We start from the raw sequence: 22,048 nt of genomic DNA, 5'->3' as shown, positions 1-22,048 counted from the left end.
CAGATCCGAACAAGTCACAGGTTCAAATCTCCTCCTCTGCTTTGCCTGCCTCCATTGCACAATCCTGCAAGAGAATCACATGATCACAAGCTACAATTGCCTTGATATTGGCCCACATTGCGCAATCCTCATTGGCATTACTCAATCCATGCATGTGCAAAATCTCATGCACAACTGATAGTCACAACTCACCCTTTCACTTACCTCAAACACCTATCTCTGTTGAACTGTCCATGCACTGAGTTAACTGATGTATTCTTTAGTTTCTTTATGAGTTAATAATTAGTGAATTAATTAACAATCAATTCACACAACTCATCACTAGTGTATTCTTTAGTTAGACTAAAATACAACTAGTTCAACCAAGTCAAACTGAACACAACTCCATCAACTCCACAGTCAACTCCACAGAACTCAACCACATGAGTTCTAACTGAAGTCCTGCATGCAATAGCTCAACTAACACATAAGAAACCACATGATTCCTTCTGTTAGCTGCATGTGCCACATCCGTAGCTCAAACTGAAGTGCTCCAAGAGAATAAGATAAAGTTTATAGTCCAAATATTACTAAGGGCTAATAATATTTGACTGTTTCTATTTTTAGCCTGGCAGTCTAAAAATAGACTCTGATCACTCCGCTGTGAACCAAAAATAGAAGTCCATCTATTTTTCCCAACATGATCAATCATCCATAAACAACATCCTGCAACTCATAGACCATGATCCATATGTCTAAAAATAGACTTTGCGCCAAAAATAGCTTGTGGGCCCACTTAGTGAAGGCGACTCCTTTCCACTAAGCTCCATCATCTTGTTGCATTTTCAACATGTAGTTTCATTTGTGGCAGAAGTGGCATTTCGTCCCTTCGCAACGGCTTGCCCGTCCGTTGACATACATTGCAGGCCCGACAGTATGCCTTTGAATCTTGATGTAGAGTGGGCCACCATAATCCGGTGCAAAGAATCTTCTGGGCTGTGGCGCGGCCTGCATAATGTCCGCCAACAACCCCTCCATGTGCTTTGGCCAGGATCTGCCCACGCTTGAATTTGGGTACGTATCTGCGCAATATTTCATTATTGCCCATCTTGTAGAGGTGGCCTACAATTACGGTAAAATCTGCTGCGCGTATCACCAATTCCTTCTTTTGCTGGACAGAATACCCTTGTGGTGCAGTGCATGTAGTTAAAAATTGGATGATATCTTCAAAGTGGCCATCTGCAATACGTACGACATATAATTGAGCATCCAGAAGTCCCTCTTCTAGATTTGTTGGTTCTTCACCGATCTCAATTCGGGACAGATGATCTAGACCTGCATTCAGACGTCCCAGCTTTACAACAACCTCAAAATCATATTCTTGAAACAACAGAAACCATCGACAAATGTGCCACCCCAACCTAAGCTTGTTCAGTAGGCACTTGAGCGTAGAGTGATCCGTGTACATCTTAAAATGTCCTCTGAGCAGATAGTGACAAAACTTTTGGAGTGCGTATACCATCGCTAATCCTTCTTGCTCAGTAGTGGAGTAATTCTTCTCTACCTTGGACAACCTGCGACTTGCGAATGCAATCGGATGGTCCAGTCCCTCTGCTCCTGGTTGAGTGAGTACCGCTCCCAGTGTGATACAGGATGTGTCCACATGCACATGAAACTCGACGTCCCATTTCGGAAAGACCAATATAGGAGCTGAAGCCATTTTCTCCTTAAGCGTCTCTAGGCTTCTGTTGCATTCCTCATTCCAGCAATAAGTAGCATCTTTTTTCAGCAATTGCTCCATCGGAGCTGTAATCTGGGCGTAGCTTTTGATGAACTTCCAATAGTAGCCCGTATGTCCTAACATAGCGCGTAGCTGCTTTACACTGCGCGGCGCTTGCAGATTCAATATGACAATGATCTTTGTCAGATCCACCATCAGTCCTTGCTTACAAACCACATGGCCTAGCAAGTTCCCAAAAGGGATGAGAAAAGTACACTTCTTTAAGTTGAGCGCAATTTGGTGTCATCGGTAGGTATCCAACATTAATCGTAAGCTCGCGACATGCTTCTTAACCAGGCCAAAGACGGTCCAGTCATCCAGGTAGACTTCTAAGAACTTGTGGATAAACTCCTTGAATGCAGCTACCACAATACGGGAAAATATCGCGGGCGCATTCTTTAGTCCAAAGGGCATTACTGTATACTGAAAACAACCCCATTCGGTAGTGAACGTTGTCTTGCTCCGATCTTCGGGTGCGATCTTGATCTGATGGTACCCGGAGAACTCGTCTGTGAAGGAGTATGCTTCCTCCCTACCCACATTTTCTAGTACCTCATCTGTAAAGGGTGTTGGGAACGGATCATTAACACAAGCATCATTGAGCTTTCGTAGATCCACACAAATGCGGATCTCCCCCTTCTATTTCTTCTCCTATACGACCATAGGGCTTACCCAATCAGACTCCTCAACTGGTTCAATAATTCCTGCTACCAACATCTTATCCAATTCTTCGCGGACTTTTTCTTTGTATTTTGGATTCAATCGATAGGGTCGTTGCTTCACTGGATTCACATCTGGCTTCAAAGTTATCTTCATCATCCCTAGGTCTCCTAGAATCCCTTTTAACTCTATCATTTTTGTAGGAAATAAATCGCGGTATTCGCGGAGTAGTTCAATGACCTTTTCCACTGTGGCGTCATCCTAGTAGTCCCCAAGTGTGGCATACTTCGGCTCTTCCTCTGTTCCGATATTTACTTGCCTTGTTTTCAACGGCACCATGATGTTTGGATCTTCTATCTCAGGGCCGCGCACCTCATGATTCCCTTCGGATTCTTGGTATATTGATGTTACGCGGGTCATCCTCATCATCTTCTGCTTGTACATTGTAACATGCTAAGGCCTGGTTCAACTGTCGCGACCAGTCTGATGGCCCGACTTCTTCTGGTTCCAACGGTGTTCTGAATATGGCGGCCTTTACTAGCTGTAATGTATCGTCCACAGTATCCATCCATTGGTCTTCAAAGAGAAAAGTCAACAAAAACCCTTCGCGCAGGATATCCCATTCGCCAGTGCCATGCCAGAGCTCTGTTTCCGTATACCAGTTTCTTGGAATGACATCCAGGGTATGATAAAATAAGTGCACCCATTCTGGTTGAGGCTCCGCACCATAAGCTCGGGTCCAATTGGTCAGGTGCATGCGTGGATCATCTCGTCCATTGTATTTCCCCGTTATTCGTAGCTCGGGCTTCCCAAATATTATCTCCATCATGCACCTGCAACTTCGCCAATCTTCGAAGGTCCCTACATGGGTATCCCACCATCACACTGGTGTCGCGCACAATGCTCATTTTAGTGCATCGAACCATTGGTACTCTGGTACCGTGCTTTCGAACTTATCTAGGAAGTCCTCTACTACTGTCAGCCTGTCATACATTGGCAGTTCGCAGTTCTGAACTTTAATGCAATACAGGGATTTCGTCATCATATTACAGTGCAATGTGGTTGCCTCATTCACATTATTGTGCCATCACTCATCCTCCTCATCTGAATCACTGGTGTAACCCCACGAGAATCTCCGCTCTTCTGTTGCAGCAATTTTGTAGATACTATCTAATACATCGCCCCTCTCTTTGCCATGCACTGGTTCTGTGTAGCGCGGTCCGTCTATTGGGTCTAGTGGAACAATGACCCGGAGTGACTTCTTCTCAAATATCATCTTCCTCTGTTTGAGGTTAATAACCCCATTCATATCAATGGCCCAGTCTATCCCTAGCAACGCAAGATACAGAATATGTTCGTCCATGATTTCAATAACTCCAAAATCCGTCTAGGCACTTATGCCATCAATGTCTACTGTAATCCCTTGTAGCCTTCCCATGGGCAAGATCTTTTGTTGGTTGGCCAGCCGCAATTGGATAGGAGACCATTGTAGTGTAGGCTTATCCATGCGCTCCCAAGTCTGTTTAGGCAATACATTTGCATCAGAACCTAGGTCCAGAATGACCTGATCCATCTCATAGTCGCCAATCTATGCCATTAGCCGCATTTCCTGACCCGTCCGCAATGCGTGTCTTCCTATTTTCTGGACCGTGTGAGGTTCACCCCACCCTGCGCATCTATTAATCACTTCTTGTAACCCTCTAACTGCCCGGTTGTCGCGAAGTAGTTTTAGGCATGTCTCTAAGAAAGTAGTCATCATCGAGGGATCCCGAGTTGGCTTAGGCAGATCCCTACTACCTCGAGTAGAGATGTCCGTGAAGCTTTCCCTAGCTTCCATATTAGTCTTCCCATCATCCTTTCCCGTGGCTGCATTGCGTCACAATATCTTGTTGACCGTGGGTTCGTAGTCACAGGGTACGGATCTCATCATCAGCACATTTTGCGTTGTTGTAGGAGGCGCTGCCTTCTTTTCGCGAATCTATGCTATTAGCATGGGGAAATCTAGCAGCTCATGATCAAATTTCTCACAATACGGACATGATATTTGATTCGGATTGGTACAATCTCGCGCATAATGTCCCGGTCCTCCATAGTTGTAATAGATTAGCTGCTCGCGACGCCTTCTTAGTCCCATTCTGCCCCGTCCTCGACCCCATCCTGGGAACCCACCGCGCCCAATCGCCGCAGCTGGATCCTGACCTCGCCCCTCAGTCTTCATTCTGTAGGTAGGTGCCTGGTCCATAAACATTCGATAACTACAGAAATCCCTTTCCTCATGACCCACTGATCTACAAAAGTTACAAAAGAGCTGCTGACGGGTTTGGTTGTATTTTGGTAATAGATGACAATGATTCTTGTTGTGCTTTCCTCCTACCTGACAGATTCCGCACCAGAGTGAGGTGACTGCGCTCGGCCCTATCTGTGCCTCTAGTTGCAATGGTGTCGGTCCCCCTATGACCACAAAATTCACCAACACTGGACAATGATCCTTATCATGTCCCTGGCCTTTACACTTTATGCACCATACTTCCTCCCGGATTTCTGAACGCGTCATTTGGTCATGTTTTAACTTTTGTATCTCCAAACACAAATTTTGGAATTGCGCTTGGATTTGCTGAACTCCCAACCCTAGGTCCTGTACTGGGGTTTCGTGCAGCCGCATTGCTGCTTCCAGCGCTTCCGCTTGGGTTGAGATCTTCTGTTGTGACAAAGCCGTCTTTAGATATGGCGTTAACGATGTGACGAACCAAGCGCAGTGTTGTGCATCCGTCAAGGTCATGTTGGCCTCATGAATGGTGCTTTTCAACCTTTGATCTAGATCCCATGGGGTCTTGCCAGGCATCATCATGATTTCTTTGAATCCTACAACCAAATGCGCTTCTATCTTTGGCTGGATAAACTCCTTTTTCAATTCAGTATGGATATCTGCTATCCCCGCTATTGGGTTGATGCTTGAATACTTCATGTACCATGTTAGTGCTCGGTCCTGTAGTGCGCTGACTAAGATGGCTTTCTTGATGTTACCATCTGCAACTTGCTGCGCGTTCCATACTGATGCACAAACCAAAATTGTTCTAGGTCTTCGCCTCCGGCTCCCTTGAATACAGGTAACTAAATTGCATTCGCCATCGCTACACTTGATATATTACCGTCCTTGATCCTCTCGAATTTTCAATGTTCTTTCTCTATTGGGTCCCCGTGTTCCACACCTAAACACCCCTTAGGCAGATCCCGGTCCCGACAATGGAACCATTTGTTGGCTTGTTTGGGCTTGACCCAGGTTCAGAAGAGTTATTTAGCCAAACAAATCTCACAGCTACCGGCCCTTTTGGCAACAGCCCGCGGAACACGAACTGAGGTCTCACCCGAGGTAGCATGGGAGGGTGCTGGAACCAGGTTTCTGCACCCTAGGGATGTCTAGATGTGTACTGGAGGGTTCACGCACTGGTCTATAACTCCGAGCTGCTTGGCCTTCGCGTTGATCCAAGGTGATTATATTTTTCTTATTCATGCGCTATTCTACTTGAATGAAGCAGTTATGATTCAGAACTATTCAATAGGGTCTTTAAGCAAACATTTAACCAACATAATTTATTTGCGCACAAAATGAACCCAGATTTGCATACATTCATCACATTTGCATTAACCAGATATAGAAAAGTAAACCATAAAGTCAGATGCACGATAACACAAAATTCCAGAAGCAAACTTATCTTTATTATTATTCTTCACCAATACCTCCAGATCTACCCTGCGCACTCAGCTGCAAGGGTCTGCGCACACAGCTACGAACTTTCTAGGCCTCTGCGCACACAGCTGCAAAGCCTCTACCTACTACCCAACCCTTGACTTGGACTTATAGACGCTTTCAGATTGTCTTCTTTAAGAACCCATTACATTTCATACTCCAAAAGAACTGCCTTTCCCTCATTGAGCCGCGCTCTATTTATACCCTTTCTTAGCCTGCGATCCCTGCGCGGGCCAACTCTATTTACATTACTTTTTATTATTTTCGGGTGGACTACCCTTTGACTCAATCTATTATACTTCGCACTCCGCATATTTCGGAATTTGTATAATATCTAAATCCTACTTCTTGGGATTTCTACCCCAAAAACCTTATGCAGGACCTCTGCTACCCAACACTAAGGCCTATGTAGAAGCCACGAGTTCAATGTTCAAATTCTTGATAGCAGAGAATGATCGAATGGAAAAGGGCTTGGAAGAGGCTAGACAGAGAACAGAGTAGTCCGCAAGATCTACCATGACAGAGATAAGAAAGAAATAGTGGCGAAGATATCAACTTTGGAGGCCACCATGCGAATAGTGTATAACATATTTGTCACTATGCACAAAGTTGTCGTCCATCTATACAGATTTCAACAGTAGTGCACACAGACAACCTAAACCCTCAAAGACATTCACACTACTATTTCGCTTATGCAAGAATGGATAATGAGGTACAAGGGAGCCCCACTTTACTTGCACAAGAGGATGAAGCCAGAGGCTAAGCTAGAAAAAGCATGGATTCAGATGTTGATCCAGAACTATGAGCAACTCCCTCTGCTCATCACTAGCATTGATGCTTCCTATGCACAATTGTTCAGGAGTCTGGATGTCATAGTGTGAATGCACAATATCCCTTCCATTTGAACCCTCACCCATGCCATGAGGAAGAACCAAGTCATTCTGGATGTCGAAAAGTATATAGAGAAGTTGATGTGCGAAGCCACCAGTGATGACTTGCATCTCAGTGTAGAGACCATCTAGAAGTATATCAGTGGTCTAACCACACTCAGGACAATGTTGTGCATGCTTTAGGATGAGCTAGATAGAGGTTTCAGAAGCATATACTTGGAAGCCATGGAAGCATGAGTTCGCTTTGACAAGGACATCACCAAACAGTATGGGGACATAATAGTGTAGTACCAAGCTTGGTATCAGCTCGTCACCGAAGACCATCATGAGGAGGTTACCAAGTTGGTCTTTCCCCAAGACCCTAAGTGATGTTGTTTGTCTTGTCAGGTTGAATCGAGCTTATTTTTTTCCCACATGGGTATATGTGGAAATTGTATTATAGTAAACATATTGTAAGTGAAGTTCCAAGTGACATTAGTGGAATGTGCACAGTCACTATGTAACGTGAAGAGTCATGAGGATATTCCAAGAGTCAAAGGGGAATGTCAAAGGTCACCCAACCCTTTGCTATATATAGAACCTCATAACTCATAGTACAAGCTTTTGGGAGCCAAGATTTTGGCTAGGCATTGCTTAGAGAAGGCTTGGAGAGTATTGTGACAAGCCTTGGCTTCTCCATAGTGTAGAGAAAGTACATCTCTTTGGAGGAGAAGGCGGTGTTGATTGTAATGTTCCACTATTGGGGCTAGTGGCTGTCAATGGTGTATGTATGGATGGAACTTTCACTTAATAATATATAATAGAACTGACACATTTTCATGCATATGTTGTTATTGTAGTTGGACTATCCTGGTTGCTTTAGCTATGTATGTTATTTAACTTATGCATTTGTGTATGAACTATTTTGTATGCAATTGTATGAATCTTGTTGCAGATGTGTTGTTGTTTTAACCCATCACTTTGGATGGTGGACTATTCTACTTTCCATCTTGTGATGTCATTTCGCTCATGTGTTCCTTTCAAGCTGTGTACTATTACAGGATTCTAAGGGACACACTTCCTTTTCCCCTTTGTGTGTTAGAACACCCATACATCTCACTTGACTCTCTATAAGGTCACACACTTTCTTTCGAAAAAGATATCACAATTACCTCTGTGCGCTATTCCAGTCAAGGCATTGCTTTACTACCCATTTTTGGGACTCCTACTCCAAATGGTCTGAGGTCTAGTTGGGACTTCTTACCGAGGAGATCCCCTGACATGTTGGCGGGTCCAACACCATCAACAAGTTGCTACAAAAATGGTATAACCGACCAAGTTCTTCACCCTATGGGAGCCCAAATGTACTCATATAGAAGAAGGATGGGTCCTAGAGAATACATTGATTATTAGTCTCTAAACAAAATCACAATTAGGAACATATATCTGATTATATTTTTTATGAACTTCTTGATCAGATCAAAGGGGCAAAGTACTTAAGCAAGATGGATTTGATGTCCATCTATCACCAAGTCCCAATAGAACCCACGAATGTGTTGAAGATTACCCTCAAGTCTAACAAGGGTATTTTTGAGTGGTTGGCCATTCCCTTCAATTTAATGAATGCACCCACAACTTTCATGAGGCTGATGATGGCACCTTGCAGCTTTTCACCAACTCATTCGTAATTTTATACCTATATTAAATCCTCATCTTCAACAAGAGTTGGGCAGAGCACTTGCAACATATTCGACATGTCCTTCACACTCTATAGTAGTAGAAGCTATGTGCTAACTTGGAAAAATGATCCTTTGGAATGTACAAGGTCCAATATATGAGTTACATTATTAATGAGCAAGGTGTGCATGTGGATCTAGCTAAGATCCAAGTTATTCGATATTTTCCAGCTCCAACAACTGTAAGAAAGGTTCACAAATTCTTGGGCCTTGTTAATTTCTATTGAAGATTCATGTTGGGGTTCTATCATATCACATGGTCCCTAAGTCAAATTAACAAGGGTAGAGCAAAATAAAAGTTTTTTTGGCCCTAGTCAAAATAGAAGGAATTCATTGAATTGAAACACTGCCTTTGCTTTGCACAAGTCCTCACCCTAATATACCTGCAACAACCATTTGAGATTGAGACAAATGCCTCTGACTATGTTATTGGTGTAGTCATCACTCAATAAGGGAATTCGATGGCTTATCATAGTGAGACACTCTTTCATATTGTTCATATATACACCATCTATGATAATGAAATGTATCCCATCGTGTAGGTTTGCCAATAATGTAAACGTTAAATTTCGAGGAAGGAGACGATGATCCACACGGATCACCACCCTCTTCAACTAATGTAGGCATAGGGGGAGTTGTAAAATGATCAACATAAGAAATGGTCCACATATTTACAAAAATTCAATTTGAACATTAAATATAAGAAGGGTAGCACCAATCTTGTCACAGACTGCCTCAATCGACCCCTCATTATGGGACTGAACACAATTCTCAACTTTTGTGCATACTAGACCTCTAGATGGCTAGAACTATATGACACTAACTCAAAATTCAATACCACCTACATGATTTTGATGATTTCCATGCCAATTCTAGACTTCCAACTTCAAAATGGATTGTTGTGCTACTGAAGAAACCTTTGCATTCCTTCAAGAGAGAATTCCAAGTTGTATGGGAGGCACATTATAGTCAGGTCACAGGGAACTTTGGTGTGGAGAATATAATGGAAGTACTATAAAATTATTATTTTTGGCCAAAACTCTGACATGATCTTGACAAGTATATCAAATCCTACATTGCCTGCACCATTTCCAAACCAACCATTTAGAAGCAAGGCATATACACCCCTCAGCCTATTCCTGACCAACCTTGGGAAGCCATCTCGATGGACAATATCTCTGGCCTTCCTTATACCAAACATGGTAATGATTGTGTATTTTTGGTTTTTGATAGATTTTCTTAGATGGCCATTTTGGCTGCCTACAAGAAGAGTATAATAGAAAAAGCCACTACCAAGCTCTTCTTCAAACAAGTTGGGTACATTTTTGGATTTGTAGACCATCATATAAGATCAGGATAATAGGTTCCTAATTTCATTCTGGTTGAGCCTCTAGTCATTGATGGACACCAAGCCCACCAAGTAGTCTACCTTCCACCCTTAGATTGATGATCAGAAGACATAGGTCATCAACATCATGATCATGCACTCTTTACAAATGTGCAATTCCAAGCATCCATGAACATAGGATGAGTGTCTCCCATATGTTCAACACAACTATAATAGAGCTATCCATAAATTTATTGGCCACAACTCCTTTCAAGCGGGCTTGTGATTTCAACCATTGTGTCCCATTGATGTTGCATTGACCCTTGAAACTACATAGGCAAAATATACACATGTTCAACCTAAATCCGAAAAAGATACCAAGTGTATTAAACCAATTTAACACATTTTCCAACAATTCCATAATATATTTCACAGAGCCAATTATAAATATAAATAACATCATGATCAACATAAGCTGCCAAACAAGTTTTAGGTGGGAGATAAGATTTGGTTACATTTGTAGAAGGAACACCTTTCCAGGGCCCATCAGAAGCTTCAACCACATCATTATGGACCTTAGACTATAACCAAGGTGGTGGGTGACAACTATTTTGAGCTAAGTATTCCCCCCATTCCTTGGCATGAGTCCATTGTACAATATGGATCACCTTTGACCATACTTTCCATCATTGTTATACACATGAAATTTTTTATAGCAGTTTACATAGGTAAAGCTCAACCCAAATTGCATTGAATAGGCCACAAATGATTAGATCATGGACACACAAATTAATAACACTATCTAATAGAGGATCTAGTTATATCGGGTTATCAAAGTAGGTCAATGCCTACACAAAGGCAAGTGGCTCACTAGGGACCAATTTTAGTAGAATTTTCCCAATCTCATGGAGGCACTTAATGCAATTAAGACCATTGTTTCCTAAGGTGGTAGGAATGATCCAGGTGGATATTGATGGCCACCCACCTATTCCACTAGCTCACAACACAATTATCTTATTTTGGCAGTTTTCTATTTTTGGTACTTTTTAGGTCCTAAACTTCCAGAGCCATTTTGAGGCCCTAAACAATGTTTTTTTGGCAAACAGGACAACAAAAATGATTGAATCCCATCAATAATTACAAGTTCTTCTCCTTAGGAATACCTTTATAACAAAATGTTGTGTGCTCCAAACGAAGATCATATGCCAAAATTATGACCCGTGGAAGTTGACATTCAAACTTACCCCATCGAGGTCCATAAGCCTTTGGCACTTGATCTCCTAGGGTTAGAGTTTCTCATTGTTTCTTGATGATAAAAATACCTTTGAGCATCATTGTAACATATTTAAACAAAATGCGTGGTTGTCACATCACTTCTCAAAGATAAGCTACAATGGTTTGAGCTAGTCTGCTTTCGTTCTGCATGTAAACAATTTCAACATTTCTATTTATTAATTGAAGATCAATTTCACTATAGTTGTGTTTGATTTTAAATTTTTTCCCCTTATTATATTCAAATCAATGTCTCGGCTTGGATAAATGACCAATTAGATTCGAAATATATTTAAAACTAGCCCCCCAAAATTGGTCTTTTTAGTTTTAGTGCTTCTGGTTGTAGGATCCATAGTTCATATCCAAAGCCCATTTGTGGTGGGAGGAAATTCATGCGGAAGGATGGAACCACATGAATTATTTTTAACTCAATTTGAAATAGCTAAAGAAAAATATCAAGGATTGAAACTCCAAGGAATTTGGACACATTATGGGAAGTAAACAAGAATTAGAAGCACACTTGGAAGAAATTCAACAACAAATTATCACATAGGGATGATTGGAGGCTCTCATTTTGGAGAAAGGTAAACTAGTTAACAAAAGAGAGCATAAGTGAAAGTAAGAGGAGACCCTTTGGAGACAAAAATATCGTGTGCAATGGTTACGAGAAGTGGAGAGAAATACCAATTTTTTTCCATAGGACAATGATCAAGCACATGCACGATAATATAATATTTTATATCAAATATTGGGAGGGCCAACGACTTCTTCAGCACAAAGATATAGAGGAGCAGTTAGTATGACATTTCCAGGAAATGCTTACATATCCAATCCCTAATAGAAAAGAGGTCATTCAAAAAATTACTTCTCATATCCCTCAATCAATTAATCAAGACAAAAATGAGGGTTTAATGAGAGAAATATCTTTCTCATAAGTGAAAGAGGTGGTGATGGAGATGCTATAGAACAAAGCTCTAGGACCGAATGGATTTACAACATAATTATATCAATCCTGGTAGAAGTTCAAAGGACATGAATTTCACACTATAGTGGAAGAATATCGGTAAACCCAAAAATATGGTCTAGTCATAATGTTACTCTTGTCACTCTAATCCCTAAGGCTGATAGAGTAAAGGATCCCAATGGTTTCCTCCCTACACCCCTGCACAATGTCATTTACAAGATCATCTTCTCCATCATAGTCAATTGGATAAAACCCATTTAAAAAAATATTATATCCCCAAAGCAAACTGGGTTTGTGGAGGGCTGTCAAATTCTGGATGGTATTGTGATAACCCATGAGGTTACCAATTCTCTAAAGCACTCCAAAAGTTTAGGCACATTGATCAATATTGATATTTTTAAAGCCTATGATATGTTGAGTTGGGAATACCTTCTGAAAATTTCTATCCACCTTTGGTTTCTCTTCTCATTGGGTCTCCTAGATCAAATCCATGATTTCTACACCATTTTATTCCATTCTCATAAATGAATCACCTTTTACACCCTTCAATCCATCTTGTGGTCTCTGACAAGATGACCCAATCTTCCCCTTTCTCTTCATATTAGTAGTGGAAGGGTTGATAATATACCTACAGACTACTAGCATCCATAACATTTGAAAAGGATTACAACTCTATGGTGAGGACGTCCCTATCACCCACCAACAATTTGTAGATGATTTCTTGTTTTTTTTTCAAGGATCATTACAATAGGTGTGAAATTTAAGGTCCATTATTTTATATTTCATGCAAGCTTTTGGGACCTTGATTAATGGAGACAAGTCTATTATGTTTTTCTTTAGTACTAATCTTATGGCCGAGTCCTATCTAGCTCACATTCTTGAATTCAAGATAAGCAGTCTCCCAGTGAAATACTTGGGAGTCCCGCTGGTGGGAAATTCATTAAAAACAATTTGTTGGTAATAAGTACTTCAAAAAATCTCAAACAAATTAGAGGGATGGGCCTTTAGATCTCTCAATTTAGTGGGGCATATTGTGTTGATCAAGTCTATCCTTCAAACCATACATGTTTATCAACTATCTATTTCAGCGACCCCCAAAAATGTTAACAATGCCTTGATTTCCTTATTCAGGAATTTATTATGGATGGGAGCTCAAAATGTCAAAAAATTGGCTCTTGTAGTGTGGCATAAACCATGCAATCCAAATATGGTTGGAGCATTATGTCTTCGAGATTTGAAAGTACTAAATAGAACCTTAGGAGTGAATTTGTGGTGGCAGTGGCTTCAAGGAAGGTTTATCCTATGGAAATAAATATGGAATAGAAAGTATAGTCTAGCATATTACCAAGCTAAGAAACTTTAAGCTCCACATTTTCGCAAGGGATCCTTGATATGGAACCTTGCACAATTGAATGTAAATTTGATTTAGACTCATGCTTTCTGGGAGATTAGAATTGGGTGCACCGCTAGGTTCTGGCAAGGCTCTTGGAAACAAATGCTAAAATTGATTGGCAAGGAGGATGTAAGGGAGTTCAACGCCTACACGTAGACTTAAATATGCTTGATAGTAGCTGATTTTTGGAGACCACAAGTAGGTGAGGAGAATTAGCAAATCTAGAAAAGTTAAGAGGATTGGTTGAACTCTCCCCAGATAGCTCAATAACCAATCCTTTCTTAGGAACTACAAAATAAATGTATTCATGTGAATCATGCTCTTGATATGCTGTGACAGGGATACTAATCAAGAGGCATGTTTAATTTAAAGGAGGATTGCACTCTACTTGTGAAACACCATACTTTTCCTTGGGAGCCTCTTTGGAGTAAAATATAGATGAGAATACTATGGCACAAGGCGACAAATTTTCTCTACTGAGTGAGTTGACAAAAGATTATGATAAGGGATTTTATCTAGAGGAATGGTTTTCAAGGTACATATTTTTTCCCTCTATGTTGTAACACCCATTACCTTCCCAATTGAATGCCATTACCTTAACTTAAATAGAAGGGTATAACAAATAAAGAAAGGTTGGGTAAACTATAATTAGGTTAAAGTATATAAAGTAAGGGTGTGTTCCTTTTCTTTCTCTGGCTGAGTCGTGTAGCTATGAAACTTAGAACACATACATACACCTGTAGAAGTAACTGACACATGGTCAAGCGAATTTTTCTTTCTTCTCAAACTCTATTGGTTTTAGAACCAGCCTTGGGGAGAAGAAAAATGGTGGGCAGTAAAGGAGAAAGAGGTCAAATGGAAAAAAACTGAGTGGCCAAAGGAAACTAATTACTAGTGATAGGTTCAAGAAGGACAGGGGAAATATGGGGTTGGACTAGGGGGGCAAGGCCCTAACTAATGTGAAGCAGGGTGTGAATAGTAGAAAAGGGGGTATATGGAAAAAAACACAATTGGGTTGGGGGGGGAGGGGTTTAGAGGGAAAAAATATAGTGGGAAGGTAGAAGGAGAAGAACGTAGTGAGGAATGTAGAAAATCTAGAAGCAATCGAGGGATAGAATCAAGCATATCGGTGGCTATGCTTAGACCAGGAAGGTAGCAGGATAGACCTGTGAGACTTGGAAAGTCATAGCACTAGAGGTGAGTTAAATCCATTCTCTCTTGATATTTATCAGTTCATTGAAATCAAATGAAAACCTAGGGTAAAGATCAATAAAGATGTATGGACTAATGAATGAAACCCTGCCTGTAATTTATATTACTTGTATTATTCTTAGCATAGTTATTGTCGCGTATACTATTTTTGGCACTGTACTTGCTACTTATACATAATATGCAAAAGGAGAAAGGAACCCTTAATCTCTGTATGTGAAGAATGATCCTTTAGAAATGCTAATGAATGGTTATTATATGTCATAATGTGCTATTGCTTGGATGGAATTAATCTCCCTAGGGCAGGAAGCTTGTAGCCATTATGTTGGCAAGTCACTTCTGATAGAGAATGAATGGGATAGTTTCCATGTTCCATAATAGTGTGAAATTCACTTCTGATAGAAAATAACTGGGATGGTTCTCATGTTCCATAATGATGTAATATAACTTAGAACCCTTTGCCTTCCATTAAGCATAAATAGTGCTTTGTTCTCTAGGGTTCTTAAATAAATTGAGAGTGGAGAATTACACACTGGATTCCCTTAGCATGAAATTATGTGGAGGTTGGGTGAAGGTCTGCACTGATTTTTCCTTTGCCAAATAATTAGACTCAATACTCTTTGGATTCCCAACATGAGGTGGAGGTACTAAAGCTGTAATTTTAGGGTGGAGAAATTCTTTGGATTCCTTGAAGGGTGGAGCAAATCTCTGGAATCCTTGAATTAGGTGAGGGCAAAGAAATTTCATCTCTAGAATTCCTTCAATTGTTGATGGGTGGAGGAGGATTTCCTCTGGAATCCTGATGTAAGCTTACTTTTATAGGTCAGGTGGAGGTGGAAAAAAGCCTCGAGAATCCCTAGTCTGGTCCTAAGCTAGGGGGTGGCAGCTACTCTATTAGCAGATTGTCAATGGTTGGGAGGAGAGTTAAGGACCTTATTCTAGAACCAAACTTGTTTACACATAATTAAAAATCACAAGGAATGTGAATTTCCTGGAATTTTCACCAATAATGAATGTGACCCCTGCTTGTATGGTAGAGGGTGATCTAATGGATCTTGTGAGTTATGAATGAAGTTAAAGTATTGTTGTAAGCTATATGCCAAATGGAATTATGCTTGCTCGTTAATAATCTTCCTGAGCTTAGATCACTGGGCAATGTGAAAAATTGGTTTTGTAAAGGATCTCATGGTTTAGGTAGGAAATTCCCTTATTGGTTGTGGTTCACAGTGACTTTGTTCATAGCATTAACCTTGCTATATGTTAATTACGGTGGTGATCCCTTAATTTAGTTTAGTGACTTAAACATTCAATGCACTATCATAATGTATAATTCATGTGTGAGGTCTATAAACATGTAAGGTGCCATTTCAGCATGCCATTTGAATATTAACACTTATTAATTCACTTTTGCCATACCTTGCCAACATGTAGACTCACACATTGTTTCATTCTATTGTGTTGTTCAAACTTTGAATATAAAGTCATTCTAATGCCAGGCATAAAGTTTTGATTGTAGATGGGTTATATTTAAATTAGCATCCCTTATTTCATAAATAGGCAAAATGTAAAGTTATAATGGTGTATTGATCAACAAGACTTGGTCGCATTTGGCTATTGATCTTACAATTAAGCATTTATTTAATGTGTTATGATGGATTGCATTGCATGCATGGAAAGGTTCCCATTCACCTTGTACACTTGCATTTGCAATGAAAGGGTATAAACATATATTATTAGTGACTATCTTCTATCATTAATTAAATTTATTTGTTAGATATGTTCACCTAGTAAATTATACTACTAGACTGAGCCATTACAAGGGCACTAATGTTATGTATTACCAATGACTTGTGGCAAACATGATTAAGCTAAAATGTACTCACCTAGATTTGATGTCTGAAGATATATTTTTGACTCAGATTGTTGGCATAGAATGCAATGGTTGGCATAGTGTAATATTACTCGTATTGGAGTAGATATTGTATAATATAATCTTGCTTATATGTTATGCCTCTAGTATTCATTCCAATAACTTGCATAGTTTGCTTACAAAAGGGTGTAAAAGGTCACTAAGTATAGATGTAAGGATTGTAGAGTCTCCAAAATGTATTCAAAATATCATCCACTTTCACCTTTATCACCACCATTTCACTCACATGTCACAACTCTATGACCATATAACCTTTCATTAGCCTCCATTTTCATAATTATATGGGTTACCTTTGTGTTCTCCAAAAGTTGATGATTTCTAGTATTATAAGTGAATTAAATGGTTAAAATTTAGAAAAATGACATATACTTGCTAACACTTAAAACTGGCTTGAGTTTCATGACATGTGTAGGTCATTTGGAAGCTTCCAAGACACCCTTATGTGGCCTCCAATACTCAAATTCGAATTATCTTCAAGATATGGAAGAAGATCTGGATAAAGGTCAAAGAAGATATGTGTCTCGTCATTACCTATTTGAGTTGTAAATCTATGAGATTTTCTAGGGATCTAGGGAGAGAATAATGGACCTCCATTAATGAGGCAACTTCTTATGTTTTTTATAAATAGAAGAGCCTTCTCCTTTGAAAGGCATGTGTAAAGTTGGGGAAATTCTCATGTTTTGAATATAGAATTTGGATTTGGCACCATGCTCATGAGTGATGTTCACCTTGATTTGGTTATGCTTGCATTTGGAGCCTCTCAACTTGCCATCTCTCATGCTTTTGGATTGGCCACCTACAATGTGTGAGATTTATTGTTTTTCATAGATTAAGATTTATTACTTTCATAGATTAAGATTTATTTCTTTCATATCTTTTCCTGTGTGAGAGGTTAAGAGTGATTGCCTTTATTTGCTTTCTACCTAGAAGTTAAGAGCATTTGTTTTTATTTGCTTTCATATATTTTCCTGTGTGAGAGGTTAAGAGTGATTGTTTTTATTTGCTTTCTACCTAGAAGTTAAGAGCATTTGTTTTTATTTTCTTTCATATCTTTTCCTGTGTGAGAGGTTAAGAATGATTGTTTTTTCTTTCATTTCTAAAAGAGTGGTGTGCTTTTCAATTCTTGCAAGATTTAATGATTAAGATTTCAATTGCACACGATGTACTATAATTGTACTATAATTTCTTTTGAATTGAGTGTTGAATTAGAATAGGTGAATTTGGTTTGTCGTTATTTGGTTTTGTAGTTAGATTGATATAAATTGAAAGTTAATTTCTAGCATATATAGTGCATGCACACTTCGCAAGTTTTACGAAACCCCCAGGTTGACAATTAAATTATAGGTAATTAATTTGACTCAACATTTTGGCATCGTTGCTGGGGAAGTGTGCATACGAACTAGCTTTCAGTCTAGAATTCTTTTTCAGTGTTTTCCTAGATGCATGATTAAAGCATGTAAATGCATAAATCATTTAGTTGCATATCATTTTTTTTTTATAAAAAAAAAATAATTTTTTTTCTAAGAAACTAACCATTTATGGACAAAGGATCTAGAATGCAGATTGAACATTCTTTGGAGCACAAGGACTACATTGAGGAATGGTATCAAAACATGATTGCACCATGAGATTTGTCGATTCTTCAAGAAATCTTTACGGCAAATCTAAAGGTTAAAATGATTTTTCATGTCCTCATACACAATTAGGTACATTTTGCAAATTTGGATATGAACATTTTAGAAAGTTTAATCCATAAATGGCTGCATTGGAAATAAACTCAAGCTTGATTGCATTTTTTTTAAGTTCTTGATTGCATTTTTTTAAGTTGTTAAACTTTAAAATCTTTTAGAATTTTATTTATTATCTTGCATTTTTTTTCATTAACATCACAAATATTTTCAATAAAAAAATTCATGTTTTGATTTTAAATAATTAAAAAGATAAAAAAATCATGTTAGATTAAAAAAAAAATAAAAAAAAAATCTTCATGTTTTTGAATAAGGAAAATGTAAATTTTTAATAAAAATGATCAATTTTTTTTTGAGAGAATTGACAAATTGAAAAATTGATAATTGGCTCTCATGCGACCTGCAAAGAAAAAAAAATTGCATTAGCTTGGAATCCAAAATTCAAAAATCCATCATAATAAAATAAAAATAAAATCCTACTGGAAGAGACTGCGGTTTGTGCAACATAGCTCAAAAACAATTCTAAATTCTAATATTCTTTGCATGTGTTCTGAACTATATCATATGAGCCAGCTGGTCTGGATGTTCACACCAAAGAGGAGTCTCAAAGCAAAGTAAAATTACTTGAGGAAGAGCTACAACTAAAGGCAGATGCTTTATCCAAGGCTGAGCAGAAATATTTTGGAATGTCAATGAGTAAAGTGGAACACACATCACCTTCTCGAGATTCAAAAGAGGTGGCTGAACTCCGTGAGAAACTGCGGTTTATTGAGGGTGAATTGGAAACTGTTACAAAGGAGTTCGAGGTAAAAGAAAGAGATCTTGATGCTAAGATTGAATACTTGGAAAATGGTAGCCGAGCTTTGTGCTTCAGAGTAGTCTGAGATTGGCAGGAGAAGAAACAACCATTATTTAATTTTAACGTTTAATGTTATGTTTTTTTTGTTATGTATGTTCTGTTTTAGATTGTACATTTATGTTTTATATATATATATATATATATATATATATATATATATATATATATATATATATATATATATATATATATTTGTTTTTTTAATTTGCTTGTAGATATATTTTAGTTTGTAGATATATTTTTCTTGTTATGTTTTTCTTTTATGTATATCTTTTTTTTTCATTAAGTTTTAGATTGTGCTTTATTATTATTATTATTATTTTTTAGAAAACTGCCATGGAAAATTGTCATAAATTTTTTTTGATGTGAAATTCATTTAGTGATTAGAGAAAATTGATAAAAAGTTTTTGTGAAAAAAAAATTTGCTAATTTTTCTGAAAGAGGCATTGATCAATTTGAAGATTGGATTGGTTATTTGTTCATAACAAAAATGCATAGATGTGTTTACTTAACTGTCTGTTCAGGATTTTAGCTATAGAAACTACGCAATTCTGCAGTTGAACCACAATTCTGTAGCTAAACCACAATTCTGCAACTATGTATTTAACTCAATGATCTACTTGTCAACAATGCATTCTAATAAAAAAAGCATGATCAAAATTTATTGGTTTTGTGTAATGATTATGTTTTGAAGCATGATGTAGGAAAGAAGAAGAACTATGAAGGCACTTTATCTGCAAGAGCGATTGATGAATTTTTGATTGAGGATTATTTTGCAGGAATCATTAAGCATTTGCAAATAATATTTCTTTATCTTTATGAAATGCTATGATTCAAACATAAATTGAGGAAATTGTTTATTTTTAGAAATTGGATTTATTATCACAATTGTGAAATTGGATTTATTATCACAATTGTGAAATTGGACTAACTAAAAAAAAAAATTGCTAATTTTTCTGAAAGAGGCATTGATCAATTTGAAGATTGGACTAGTTATTTGTTCATTACAAAAATGCATAGCTGTGTGTACTTAACTGTCTGTTCAGGATTTTAGCTACAGAAACTGCGCAATTTTGCAACTGAACCACAATTCTGCAGCTATGTATTTAACTCAATGATGTACTTGTCAACAATGCATTCTAATAAGAAAATCATGATCAAATTTTATTGGTTTTGTGTAATGATTATGTTTTCAAGCATGATGCAGGAAAGAAGAAGAACTATGAAGGCACTTTATCTGCAAGATCAATTGACAAATTTTTGATTGAGGAGTGTTTTGTAGGAATCATTAAGCATTTGCAAATAATATTTCTTTATCTTTATGAAATGCTATGATTCAAACATAAATTGAGGAAATTGTTTTATTTTAGAAATTGGATTTATTATCACAATTGTGAAATTGGACTAACTATTTGAAATAAAAACACGTCATGAACCTATCAATTATGCAAATTTTTCATATGTACCTAGAGAAATTGATCACTTCTCTTTGAACACACTTACGTTTGTTGCAATGTTAGTGCCATGTTTGTTTTCAGGTTCTAGGGCAATCAAAGAATTGAAGGAATCCAATTATGCATGATTGGTTTTCTACGACCAATTTCAAGAAACATGAACCAATTGAATCCATTTCTATCATCCATAAATGCCATCATTTTTCCTCTCCAAACTCACAAGCTATCCAAGCATTTTTGCTAAGCATCATCATCACTATTTTCCTTGCAAGAGACACATGTTTCCACTTACATTTTCCATTCACATTTTCCATAATTTCCATTCATTAACCCATTAATAGAGACATTCAGCTCGCTTACATGCTGATTTGTCATTTTTCTTTCCGTTCACTTGTTTACCCTCTTGTCATTTTCCTTTCCATTAAATAAACCTTGATCCACTGCAAAATTTTTCATTCATAGTCCTTCCAAAATCATCATTTCATACTCGCGTTAGATGATGGAGGATTCATTAAGGCCTCCCTTCTAACAAGTCTTGGCCTATCGACATCAACACATTATCTAGGTTCAGGGCTAGAGTCCTTATTAGTACCTTGAGGCTTGTATGCATCAATGAAAAGTTCTCTCGCTGACAATCATGGGAATACATCAATGTCCCTTGATCGTTAGATCTTGCAAGTGGCTCGACATCAGCTCATCTATTCGCACTTTGCAAGATGTACTTAGGTACCTTGGCACTCGTTGACATTAATGGTGAGTTTTCCTTGCATTGGTTAACGACATTCATTAATGGTTGGTAATCCAATGACTTCTCTTCATGCTCGACAACAACACATTCATTCGCATGACTAGAATTGTACCATCAGGTTTTGTAGCAGGTGAAGACTATATCATTCAGCATTTTGCAGTAGATACAACAGATTTAGTAGCAACAATAAAGAATCCACTTTCACCACCTCATCCACTATTTATGCAACCAAGAAGCAGATGAAATTCTACATTCTATTCCATGATCCAGCAGCAGCTACAACTTCTCTACATATGCACAGTTTGTCCACTTCCTAGGTAAGTAAAAGTATGTTATTTTCTAGCTTTTAATCATAGAATTCCTTGAATACTAAAGTTATAATTTTTGGAAAATACTTCACCATATTTCCTTTCTCATTTGAAAAAATCATAA

The 22,048-nt window shown here is 38.2% G+C and overlaps 1 protein-coding gene across 1 annotated transcript; it reads right to left on the bottom strand.

Moving 5' to 3' along the window:
* Positions 1 to 808: 808 nt before the first annotated feature.
* On the bottom strand, positions 809 to 1,447 carry LOC149253025 (uncharacterized). Its single transcript, XM_089454344.1, has one exon. The coding sequence runs from the start codon at positions 1,445 to 1,447 to the stop codon at positions 809 to 811; it is 639 nt and encodes a 212-aa protein (XP_089310470.1).
* Between the last annotated feature and the right edge of the window lie 20,601 nt (positions 1,448 to 22,048).

The sequence above is a fragment of the Pinus tabuliformis genome, chromosome 7 (genome assembly GCF_031772625.1).
Source record: "Pinus tabuliformis cultivar Carrire ecotype Pingquan chromosome 7, CPIR1, whole genome shotgun sequence".
Taxonomy (NCBI): domain Eukaryota; kingdom Viridiplantae; phylum Streptophyta; class Pinopsida; order Pinales; family Pinaceae; genus Pinus; species Pinus tabuliformis.
This window is presented reverse-complemented; position numbering and strand designations above follow the sequence as displayed.

Excerpts from the sequence above, each read along its gene's own strand:
- LOC149253025 (XM_089454344.1), bottom strand. The coding sequence starts at position 1,447 with ATGTACACGGATCACTCTACGCTCAAGTGCCTACTGAACAAGCTTAGG.